The sequence below is a fragment of the Malurus melanocephalus genome, unplaced genomic scaffold (assembly GCF_030028575.1).
Source record: "Malurus melanocephalus ecotype Western Australia unplaced genomic scaffold, MMel_1.1 scaffold_259, whole genome shotgun sequence".
NCBI lineage: Eukaryota > Metazoa > Chordata > Aves > Passeriformes > Maluridae > Malurus > Malurus melanocephalus.
Genome location: NW_026623491.1, coordinates 360,872 through 372,823, shown reverse-complemented (window position 1 = coordinate 372,823; position 11,952 = coordinate 360,872). Strand labels below are relative to the sequence as shown.

The 11,952-nt window shown below is 39.8% G+C and overlaps 1 protein-coding gene across 5 annotated transcripts in view; it reads left to right on the top strand.

Moving 5' to 3' along the window:
• The window catches only part of TSPAN9 (tetraspanin 9), a 162,495-nt gene that overhangs the window by 34,580 nt on the left and 115,963 nt on the right, over nt 1-11,952 (top strand). The window contains exon 3 of one of the 5 annotated variants that reach the window (XM_057375832.1): nt 6,284-6,426. The exons of 3 other annotated variants lie outside the window; for them this stretch is intronic. In XM_057375832.1, the coding sequence (XP_057231815.1) occupies nt 6,345-6,426 (82 nt within the window). In that variant the 5' untranslated portion in view covers nt 6,284-6,344. Of the gene's footprint in view, nt 1-6,283; nt 6,427-10,917; nt 10,986-11,952 lie in introns of all 5 variants that reach the window. One more of the 5 variants, XM_057375834.1, reaches the window with a different exon arrangement.

Here is an 11,952-nt window from a genome sequence, read left to right as displayed (position 1 = left end):
CTGGTGTGCAGGGCTTCATTACAGGACTGAAGCAGCCCCCCATTTTCTTCTTTCATTTCTTACTCTTTCCTGTAAACTACCTGAGCTTTAATTCATAGATGCAGGAAGGTCAGAAGCTTTGCTGGTGTGTGGAACTGAAGTGTGTCATAAAGAAGGGTGTTTATTACCATTCCCCTTTTAGATGTGTGACCTGATGTGGGTACTTGTGAAGTCCCTGTTGCAGCAGAGAAGCCAAAAATCTCCTGCAGCCAATGGTTTTTGACTTGACCTGTTAAACCACATACCTTCATTTGGATTTCTAATTAAAAACTTACTTACTATTCATCCTGCTACTCTTGTCTTCCTGGGGTTTTTTTTTCTGGAGTCTTTTTTTTTTAATAACCCCGGCTATTGCAGCTTCTCCCAAGACTTTTACTAATGCATAATTGCTAAACAACACCTCCTTGATTAGAAAGATGGAGCAGCAAGGAATTATAGTTTAGGGGTGTTTCCTTTAGTGAACATGCTGCTCTACATTTATATGTCTGCTGTGGAATGTCATCACATATTCCATAACTCAGAGTCGCTTGTATTGGAGAGCCACAGTGCAGGCTGGGGTGTGTTTGATGTGTTGGCTGTGTCTTTGTAAGACTCCAGATTAATGCTCCATTTCCATTTGAGGCAGGAGGGCAGTGGGAGCAAGATGTAGTGTCGCAGCAGTGCTCATGCTTAATCCAGTTCCCAGAAATGACAAAAGGCAATATGCCATCTGATACATTTCATGCACAGTGGTCCCAACCACCGAGGCCTGGCCGATTGCCAGCGAGGACCTGAGCAGGGCAGAGTTTCAGAATGTGCTTGGGGTGGTCATGAATGTCAAGTTTCTGAAGCCTCTCTGAAATGAGATGTAATAACAGCTGTGCATTCCTATCCCGCTGCAGAACAGGAGTGGGATTCATGTTCTGATTCATTTGCTAGAGGGAGATTCTGATTGCCTTCCAGATGGTGGTCAACTGAGTCTCGCTTGGGTGTCTTGAGAAGTGCCTCTTGCATCAGGAAACTTCAGGAACTGGGAGTGAAGGAATAGGGAGAGAAATAGTCAGCAGTCCTCAAAGAACATCCTGCCAGGAGGAGTGTGTTGGCTGTCTAAGGCAGCAGTTAGTACAAAAGGTTGTGATCAGAGGGAGTGGGGGAATTCTGTTCCTCGTTCTTGGAGCTGCTTGATGATGATGGTGCAGTAGTTTTAKCAGTCTCTGCTTCAGTATTTCCATCTGCTAGATGGGATGCTGCTTGTGAGGCATATTTAACTCAACAAAATGAAGTTCCTCTCATGCAGCCAGTTACTAGGGATTGTATTTTTCTATTATACCTTTGTGTATGCAGAAGAAGGGTGTTGGCATGAAAAAAGGAGTGCAATATAGTAACTTTAACATTTTCTGCTTCTGTTTCACATAATAGATCATCACCACTACTTGTTTAAAAGCTTTTAAACAAGTTTTWGTCTCTGCAAGTAAGATGGTGTCATTCTTGTGGGAATTACTATTTTCYCCACCTTTAAAACTTGTAATAACCTGCTGATTTAGAAATGAGTGTGTCCCTTGGCGTTGTGGTTTTTTTCATGGCTCTATCCTTTCCCTTCCTCAGGTYCTCAATCTAATTACTGTCAGTGCAACAGCTGCTGCCTCTGCACTGCTGAAATCTGTGTCTGTTCATTCCAATGAGTTTCCCTCTCATATCCAGGCCCAGCTGAGGTACCCTCTGCCTGTGCCTCCTGCTTTTGTCTCCTGCTAACTAATGACATCAAGTRTTCTGGTGTGCAGTTTGCATTAATAAGATGAAAACAGAAATTGCCCCACAAAAACACAAACARGCACTGAAAAAAACCTGTGTTGAGTGAGACAGTGGCTCATTTGGAGCCTTGTTTTGATAACCTTAGATTGGGAAAAAAATCCCACTATGCATGTTCATGTCTCACTGAACTCTTTCTTCAGCGAGTTAAGATCAGCTCCCTTTCCCGCCAGCTCATTGTTTGATCAGGAACAAGTGCCCGAAATGCAGAGCAACACAAAGAGATGTTGTGTCTGTTCATGTAGCAGAAGTGTATATATATATAGGACAGGACAGCATAGTCTGAAAATGTAATTAAATGTAATAAAAAAAAAAAAAAAGGAGTGGCTGTGAAAAACATGCATGCATTATTCTAATCCTCCTCCCTTCAGAACAAAGAACAAATGTGGCTGCTGCTACTCCAGTTGCAGCCTGTTTTTCTTGGCTTATAATCATGCATGAGAAGAATYAATTCAATAGAAAGTAAATGTAAAATCACGAAATAATTACCAGTAATGTGTTTATGATGGTTTCCTGTAAGCTTGCTTTCTTTCTCTTTCTTTGTCCACTCCAAAGCTCACAAAAAAGTATAATGTGAAAATAAGGGATGGAGGAAAAAATCCAAGCCAGTCTCTTTTTTTGCTTTTGAGCCATGTGAAGAATACTTTCAAAGGTGTTAATTTCTTTTACAAATGTTGTTTACTTAGGTTGTTTGTTCCTTTATASTAGAAATTCAGATGCACCAGCAGTATGGTGCAGGAAAGATTGGTGTTTGTATGAAATGAGGGAAACAGAGACGGGAAATAATGGGATAAGGAGCACAATAAAGCTTTGTCCTTTCTTTCTGCCACTCAGCCTTTTCTATTTTAAAGCTATTTTGTTTTTGTTTTATTCCCAGTAAAGCTCAGTCTTTCAAGCTCATTTTTCACAGCCCTGTAGACCAGAATCAGAATCTCCACTCCCTTCCCACCCTTCTAATTTTACTACTACAAACTAGAATTAAAAAAAAAAAAAAAAAAAAAATCAGCAATTTCAGGATAAAAAGGCAAACTGAGTTTGCCAACACTGTATGCGTGTACTGATGCATCTAAGGAATTGAGGTCATTTCACTGCTGCTAGCTGGTATTGCGCTCTTGGTTGTGTGGAAGAAGCCATGGAGTTAACTCCTCCATCTTCAACCCATTCCTACCCTCCCATCATGGTTTCTTCTGTTCATACTTAAATAAATTGACAAACTGACATACTAGGAACATGCTGACATGCTAGGAACATGCTGACACGCTAGGAATGTACTGAAATTTATAGGTGACATGAGCATTTACTTTGTCTCCTTGTCAAGGTAAGAGCTGTTTTTTTGCTTTTGTCTTCATGAGGCAGAAACAGAGAAAACTAGGATTTGCTTGGGATTTCTTGTTGAGCTGAACACACAAGTCCCCAGGGCTGCAGCCCCACTCCTGTTTGTGGTATAGACCCCGTCACTCACAGACATGCACGGACAGTCCCCCATTCCTGCATCCCCTGCGTTGTGCATCCCCAGTTGTTAGCCTTGGACACAGAGCCCATCCAGCAGCAGCTCTTCCAGCTGACCTTCAGGCTTGAGTCTCTTCAAAAGTGGGCCAGGACCCCCCTGATCTCTCCAGAATCCAGTTCCACTCGCTGCCTCACTCCCAGAGACACCTGCATTCCTGTCTGCCAAGCCACCTAGCTTGACTACCTGCTTAGCCAGCAAGTAGCTGCTGGTTTCTGTGGCTTTATAGTTCCCAGCAATTGCACACTCACTGCAGTTGCTGACACCACAGGTACATGGACTTTAAGACTTGTGTCCCACTGCAAAACCACAATCACCTAACAAAAGGTGAATAAATAGACTCACTGACCTTTGGACACCAATCATTCCCACATAGCGTGGAAAATATTATTTTTTCCCCCTAATTTCTTTTTTTATCTCTCTAATTCAAGAATTTTAAACTATTAGGTAGCTCCAAAACCACTCTGTGTTGGACATGACAGTGATTGATGCTTKGCTTTCTGGTCATCTTTGCATTTGTTTTTCTGTTAAGGTGTTTTCTGTRGTGTTTATCATCAGCACATTTATGTGCTTATATAAAGAAGATTCATGATGTGATGAATGATAACCTGGCAGGGTTGATGACAACAATTCTAATTAGTTTATTTATGTGCTACTACTTTTTTTTTTGCTGTAACTGGTAAAATAAGAGGGATGAAAAGGATGTGGGAACTCCAAAAATACCTCTCTCTTAGGCTGTTTATGCCCAGCTGTTGGTTTGGCTCCAGTCCTTCAGTTTCCCCCCATCTCTATCCGCTTTCTCTCTCTCTTTTTCCCCCCTCCACCGTTCAATCTGTTGCAGCTGTTAGAATTTCATCATTGTCTCCAAACGCCACATTTCCCATTAGCAGCAGAGCCCTTTCTGTGCTAAGGGGAATGCCATTTGTGTGCTTTGCATGTGTATCACTGTTAGATGATCTGCAGCCTGAGCAGTGCTTACACCTTTGATTGCAGCAAGGGCCAATTCCTCAGTAAGAGGCACACGTAAGATGCATAAATATTGAAGGGTGAGGTTTGCAGACTTGCTAGCAGAAAGTGGTTAAGCCTTTTTGTGCTCTGCTTTTCAGCTGCCTTTGCACTGTAGTTAGCCTTAYCAGCATTTGATTTAACACTGGATGCCAGCATATTTATTCCTTCTGGCAGCTTTAGTGCCATGTCACTCACTGACTGTCACAGTTGTATCATATATTAGATGGCTTATCCTAAAAAATTATTTCAGGTATGAAACCACTGCTCATTCCAATATGCTTAATCTGTATATCTGTTGGGCTTTTTTTTTTAAACTGATTTTTAGGTTTGTGTGTATTTTGAATCAATGGGTTTTATTAATTTCTTGAGTGAATTTCTTCTATGAATTTTTATGACTGTCTGCTCACTATCTTAATTTCTGCCTGATACCCATTTTGCACTTATCTTGGATTCCCACATAACCTCTGGTAGTGTCCTTGCTCTTTCCTTACAGTCCTTCATGATTAGAGTCTCTGATGGAGTCCTGCAGGTTTGGCAGGGCATCTCGATTTGGACTTGGGTGTCAGCTTGGGGTTCTGAGTTATTCATAGCTTGGTTCTATCTTGCTCCCACAAAATGGCCTAAAAGAGATGCTTATTACTGTGTTTCTTTGCTACCCTCCAGTTCTYTTTAATAGAGGTCTGATTTCCCCAGACTGCAAGGCCTTTAGATTTAATTTACTAGATCACTGGGAGGAGAACCTTATTCCAGGGAACAGAATAGGCTTCCAAATCCAAGCTGGTATATACCTGAACATATAGACCACATGTGTGTATCTGTGTGCCAAAATAAACCATGTGACCTTGGATRTGTGAAATGAAGTCATGGGACATCTGTGCTCCCTGTTGCAAAGCTTCTGTTTGCACACCTGAGCACTGAAAGCTTCATGCCATTGTACATTGCTACATTTCTACATTGGATGCATATTGTGAATTCTGTTGTGCAAATAMAACCTTATTTTGTGCAGTCTAAGATAGTTTAAAGCAAAATACTCCTGACTGGACTTGTCATCTTCTATTCTTCCCTCTCAAAAAATGCCAAGGGCATTTGCAGAACACTTTGACAATTCCAGATATTTTTCTTTTTTCTGTCATGTTTGTTTCATTAAATCCTTTGTAAAGAGATAGTGGATGCAAYTCCTTTTGCAATGTTAGTTCTCTGTGTAATGCATGGGCTGAGGACACTYTCCAGTCTGTCTGCCCCCAGCATATCCTGGTGCAGGGGGTTATTCCTCCTCAGGGGCAAGACTTTGCATGTCCCTTTGTCACTTTTCACCAGGTTCCTGTGGGCCCAYATCTCCAGCCTGTCAAGGTCCCTATGAATGGTGGCACAACCCTCTGGTGTATCAGCCAATCTTCCTGGTTTTGTATCTGCACATTTGTCAAGGGRAGACAGYGRCAGTGGCAAATACASCTYCACAAAATTCTCATTTACTCTGGTAGCTCAGAGTGAAAGCATAATCTTGCCAGGTGGCCTARGGAGAAAGAGTATTTGCTGGATGCAGTATAACTCCATTGTGTAAAGCTTAAGAAAGTTTTCCTCCACCTCAGGGCTCTTGGATTTCTCTGCTGACAAGGACTGTGTGTGACCTTTACGTGTTTTAATTATTCAGGAAGGATGTCCTGCACTACAGACTGCCTGCTAACAAAAAGTCTGAAATAAATGCTTCAAGTGACTACTTTTGATGCTTACTTTAGACCCTGTAAGTCAAAAAGATCCTAGCTGGAAATCCTTCGGAGACTCCAGGAAGCCCTGAGGGGCTGCAGGTGTTATCTCCCAGTACATAAGTAATGCTCAGCACATTTTGAGATGAAGGAAATGTGATTTTTTTTTTTTTTTTTGTAAATAAATACAGATTCGTGACTATCTTGGATGGACCTTTCTGTTTCTTACTTTTACTAGTCAGGAGGGACCTGCTCTCTTCAGTCTGCGACTTGTTGGCCACGTGGCTTTGGTTTGCTGCATGCAGGACAGAATGCCCAGCTCTGCTCCACCTGCTGAATGCTGCTGGTTGAAAATCGCATCTGCTATGGCTAATGCTCACAGTAAGCCATCCTGAAAGTGCATTTTTACCTTGTGTTTCTTGACCTAGAGGATCTGGGGWGATGACTTTAAACAACGTGTTGAAACTCTGCAAGCCCTGGTCTGAAAACAGGTGTTGAAAACTGATTGCCAACTTGCTTTGGGGATGTGGATCTAATCAGTTCATTCTACTAACAATGTTTTTAATGGACTTATCTCCTGCAAGTCTCATCAAGTCCTCTCTCCTTTCTYCTGCCAAATAAATATTCCTTAATAATCCCCAGATCTCTTCCTTCATCTTCATTATTTATTTGCTTGTTTAATAAATATGTTTTTTTTCCTCCCAGAAGCCTAAACTGACTTACATGTGAGCTGCTCCTTGGCTGAACCACATAGCAGTTGCTGTATGATGTGCTGGATTTGTCAGTGTTCTCTGAAAAACTGCTGCTACTCCAGAAATTCAGGATTGCAAACTGATGTTCCTGAGGCGTGTGAAGTGTCTTAGGAGAATAATAGGAAACAGGTCTTGCATGTCTCTGCTATGCCAAAGCAGTTAGTTCTGGGCTTCCTGCGTGGCACTGAGCTTCTCATTTCTAAAGCTGACAATGAAATTCTTGGCCATTTGCAGGATTATGGGCTGGATCTCCTATAGATCCCACAGTGCCAAGTGCCTTCCTACTTGAGAGTAAAACATTAGTGACTAGTAACCAATTMATTTAAACTATTACCTAAGCATCCTGCATAATTGCTTCATAAACAATCTGAATAAGCATTTTGAATGATGTTATTTTAAAATTCAGTTGAGCTAATTTATTCTCCCTAAGTGTATCTTTAGAGTAGGGTAGACTATTTCAGTGGGAAATTTATTTCAGATAAACTTCTGCCCTGTCAGCATCCTAATGGAGGAATTGCACACACAATCTGCAGCACCTTTCCCAAGGAAAGAAAAGGAAGGAAATGCAGATTTGCAGATTTTGTCCATGCCACTCACTTACAAATAGGTCCCTGCAGAATAATAATGAGCTTCATTGACTTKTTTTTTGGCTAAATAGTCACAGGCTTCACATAATATAAGCTGRGTACCACTTTAGGAGAGCTCTATATTATATTACATGTTTCTAGCTGCTGGTTCAAATTTCTAAGGTAGGATTTTTCTGATTACAAGCTGAAGTTTGAATTTCCAGCCCCACTGAATCCCCCTCCAAATCTGCTGACTCCCAGGCAGACTGATGTTTTAGTGGATTTGTTAATGTTCAAGCTACATTCTTACCATTCTTTTCTCACAGGAAAATATCTGTAAATAACTCTGTCTAAAATTTCTTACTCTGCTGGGTTTCCTGTCACTCTCAGGAACTTAAGTGCCTTCTTTATTTTGAGTGTTAGTCTATCTCCAAGAATAACCAACTGAGGGTATGATGATGGATCAGTGCCRTTTGGTTAAAGGAGCATATGTTGAAATGTGCTTTTCCTACCTTGTTTTAAAGGTACATAGCATCACTTTATCCTTAYGTGTATTAAGGGAGATTTTTATTTCTAGGTTTTAATTTTAAATTAGGATTGTTGTAACACTAGTTTCTTCCTTTGTTTCCTGTATGAGTCACTGGTTCTATGAAGGTTTAGAGCTTGAATCTCACCCCAAAACCTTTTCCCTCCACAACTCTTAAAGTTTTCAACTACAAAAGCTAGTATAAAAAATCGTATTTATTGTGTCAAGAACAAGGAGTCCAGTTTAACTAGGAAAAAACCTGCAAAGCTGTTACTGAGTATAAAAGCTAGCTGTAACCTTAAAATTGAATTTAAAGCTTTCTTTCCCTTCAAGACAATTGGACAAATCTAATGAGTCTCATTTCTAGTATTTTGTCTCATTCCCAAAATCACTCTTTGTAGTTTCTTTTGATTCAAAAAAGATGCACTAATGAACTCTATCAACAGAGGTATGTTTAAGCCAACCTTTTTGAACTTTTGCACTTACAAAATAAAATATTTGAATATATTTCCCTTTCTTTATATTAAAATATTTTGTAACAAGATTGTGGAYAATTGACAGTTTTACAAATTGACCTTAAGTGTGCATTTCAGAACTTTAAAGCAGACAAATTAAAAAAGTTAAGTCGGTGCTCTTTGTTTGGACCACCACCAAGTTCATTTGACACTTTCTCTCAAAAAAACCCAAATCACCCATTTGTTAYCCAGTTTCAAAAACTTGATAGAACATCTGAGAAGTGCTAGGTAGTTCACTTTCATTCAGGGACGTTATCTTGGATATCTGCTGTCTTTTTGTGACTTCAATTTAGGGAATCAGTCAGGACTGGCTAACTTCAGGAACAAATGGTGAGGACCTTCTGCACTGTGCTGGGGCAAGAACAAAATGTTCTCCATTGAAAGGCTGGGGGACCTCTAGCTATTGGAAGCCCTGAGCATGGAAAGTCTTGGTTTGCTTACAAATACCCCGTGAATTTCAGRATCTTTAGGTTTTCTGGTCTCAGGAGTCTTGCCTGAGGATTAGTCAGCTGTGTGGAGGGGAATGTGTTGTAACTGAACGCTCTCCTGCAGCAGGTAGGCAATTATATGCAAGAATGACACTGTAATAAGAACAAGCACGAGCTGTTTTAAGGWAAGATCTTTTTGCTCTGGTTGGCTGGCAGTTTGGACTTAATTGGAACTTATTTTATTATTCTGATAATTTATATTGGATTTAAATGCACTGTGCTGGCTGATATGAGTATATTAAATGTAGCAAATCTTCTGCTGGGTAGTCTATAATACAAGGCATTTTCAAGAGCTGGCAGGCTTTGTACAGGCCAAATTATCATGCAAAATGTCTGGGAGCATATGATTTATGCCAAAGGTGCTGTAAGATTGCATAAATKTAAGACTTTTATTCTCAACTACTGCATTCATACACTGAAATAATTATAGGGTGCTGACGATGCAGCACCATTTAAGAAAATGAATGACTTAATTTTACTTAAGTCTATTGTTAAAGATAAAATTATGCTACTGTATTAAGAAAAAAAAGAAATGAAAAAGCCTGCACAAGATGATGAAGTGCTGTCAAGTCATAGATCATAAYACTGCAACTGGGAGTTGCTCTCTGTGGAGGAATTGTATTGGTTTTACATCCTTTATTTAAAGTGTCCTTACATGATCAAACAGTTCATACAAATGTTAAAATTTGGTGAGAGCTCTGTTGCTGTTAACTTTTCATATGGACTGTCCAAGAGCATGGCTGGATCTGAACTGACTCACTGCTAAACCTGCTATAATTATTTATAATCATTGTCTCTGGCTGGGGATATCATTATTTCTGGTGCTGGGATGCTCAGAAGTAGAAAATTATGGGATGAAAATTCCTTTTGTGTGCACACAGTGCCATAGTGGCACCCCTGATGGTTGGCACTTGGGTGTGAGCACCTACACCATCAAATTGAGCCCACACTGTCTGCTTGACYGTGTCCTGTCTGGAAAACAGCTTGCTGTGTGTGTGGGCATTGTTTGTGCTGAATCTGGACTATCTTCTGCTTGTCTGTCCACTGAGACCTGCAGGGGAGGGCTACTGGCAGAAACAGTCAGTTCTGTTGTCTTCACCCTTACAAAAAACTTGGTTTTTCCAGTGAAGTATTCCGCTTTCCTTATGTGGGAGAGCAGATCAAAAATATGAGTAAACTATGGAAAAGACTTAAAAAAAAAAAAAAAATTCCCCACCAAGTTACCTGAAGAGGTAACTGAGCCAAAGAGCTTGGGCAGCCAGTGACAGGACAAAGAAATGATGCTGAGAGATGGCCCATTTCAAGCTGAAATGTGACAAATTGAGAACTAGCAGCCATCACCGAGCAGTCCTTCCTTGTGCAGCGCTGTGGCTCATTAGGTCTAATCCTCATTGGTCACCTGGTGGTTGCCTACAGCTGTCACTTTGGTGTAAGGTTGGTTTGGTGTCCCAAGGGGGAGCGATTGGAGCTGGAGAGGAGGAAGTGCAGGGAAGGATGGATGCTATGGATGTTTTACTGCACCATTTCATTACCCCCTGTGCAGCTCCCTTATCTAAGGACTCCGAGAGCAAATACAGTGTTAGCCACACAAATTTACAGTGCATCACAAGCTGCTGCCCCTTCAGCTCTTTCTCACCATCAACATTGAAGTGGGAAATGGGGAAAAAGTGCAGTGGGAGAGGAATAATAGCTAAATAGTTGGTGCTATTTAATAGCAGTTCTTTCCAGGTCAGCATGACACTGAAAATCCAAGTCCCAGTCATGACAGAAATTTTTGATAAGAGCTCAGACTTTTAATATTTGAGGTGGCCTTTCTAGTTTAAGTTACGGTATCTTAACAATTAGATTTTTTTTTCTCCACATAAATCCTCTAGTTTTATTTATCRTATTTCCAATTCTGAGCACTCTAATCTTCTTTTTTTTTTTTTTTAAAGTAAACCTAAAGTATTTATCTGTACCAATATTTATCTGGCAGAACAGAGTGGTGCTGGTATAAACTGATATACTGGTGCTCTATTTTCCCAGCCTTCCAGAAAATCGCTGGTCAGCAATACCTACCATGAAATATATGGTCTTCAGGTGATTTAAGTGAGGTATGTGAACTTAAAGGCTTTTGTGGAATGGTACGGGATTCTTCTAAGATAAATTTAATTCCAACTCTGATAAAACAAGTGAAAGAACTGCAAAAAGCTTGACAGTTGCAAGAGAGTGACCTATAGTAGGGTGACCTCTAAAGAAGGAAGAATGACCAGATTTGCTGTTTTTTTCCTCTCATCTGTGCTGCTTAAAGAAAGCTTGGGAGAYTATTTCATGTTTTTGCGACTTAAAACAATAGAAACTCAGATCTGGCTAAACATCAAAAGATGTTTTCAGTAATTAGAGAGCGGTGGCATCGCAACTTTCAAATTATTTTTAAAATAAATTATTATTTGAAGATCCCTATTTTTTCTAATGCAATTCAAGCACTTTCTGAATTCATTGAGAATTTGTAAGGATGGAAGAACCATAAGTGCACAGCAGAATTGCCTATTTTGAGAATAAAGTGAAAACCAGACTTTATCACTCTGTTATATTAAACACATCCAGAAGTCCAAAACTTGTTGAGAAAAATGCCCTTTTTTAAATGCAGTTTTAAATTTCCAATTTTATGATAAGKTAAATAAAATGGAACTTACCTGGATTAATTTTTTTCCCCCATCATTAATTTAGTTGTTATCCTCTAGGGAAAAATAGATTTGGTGTTAGCTTTGGTGCTAGTTTTGGCTGGGAGAATGGGMAACAGGAAAATGATTTTGCTGCTTCTCATCATATAATGAATGGTCCATTGATTAAGAATTTTAATTTCCATGTGTTTTGCATCATATTAAAACCTCAAAAACTACTTATTAGCTGGTGTAATATTTAATTTAGGATTATGTAAARTCAGATGTGGTTTGAAATCTGGAAATGAGTTAAAACTATAAAAATTKGTTATATGGTTATATAAGGCTACATTAATTGTGCTGGAGGCTTAAAGAATAATGTTTTTAAAAACATGCTTTGCATTTAAAATTAGCATTA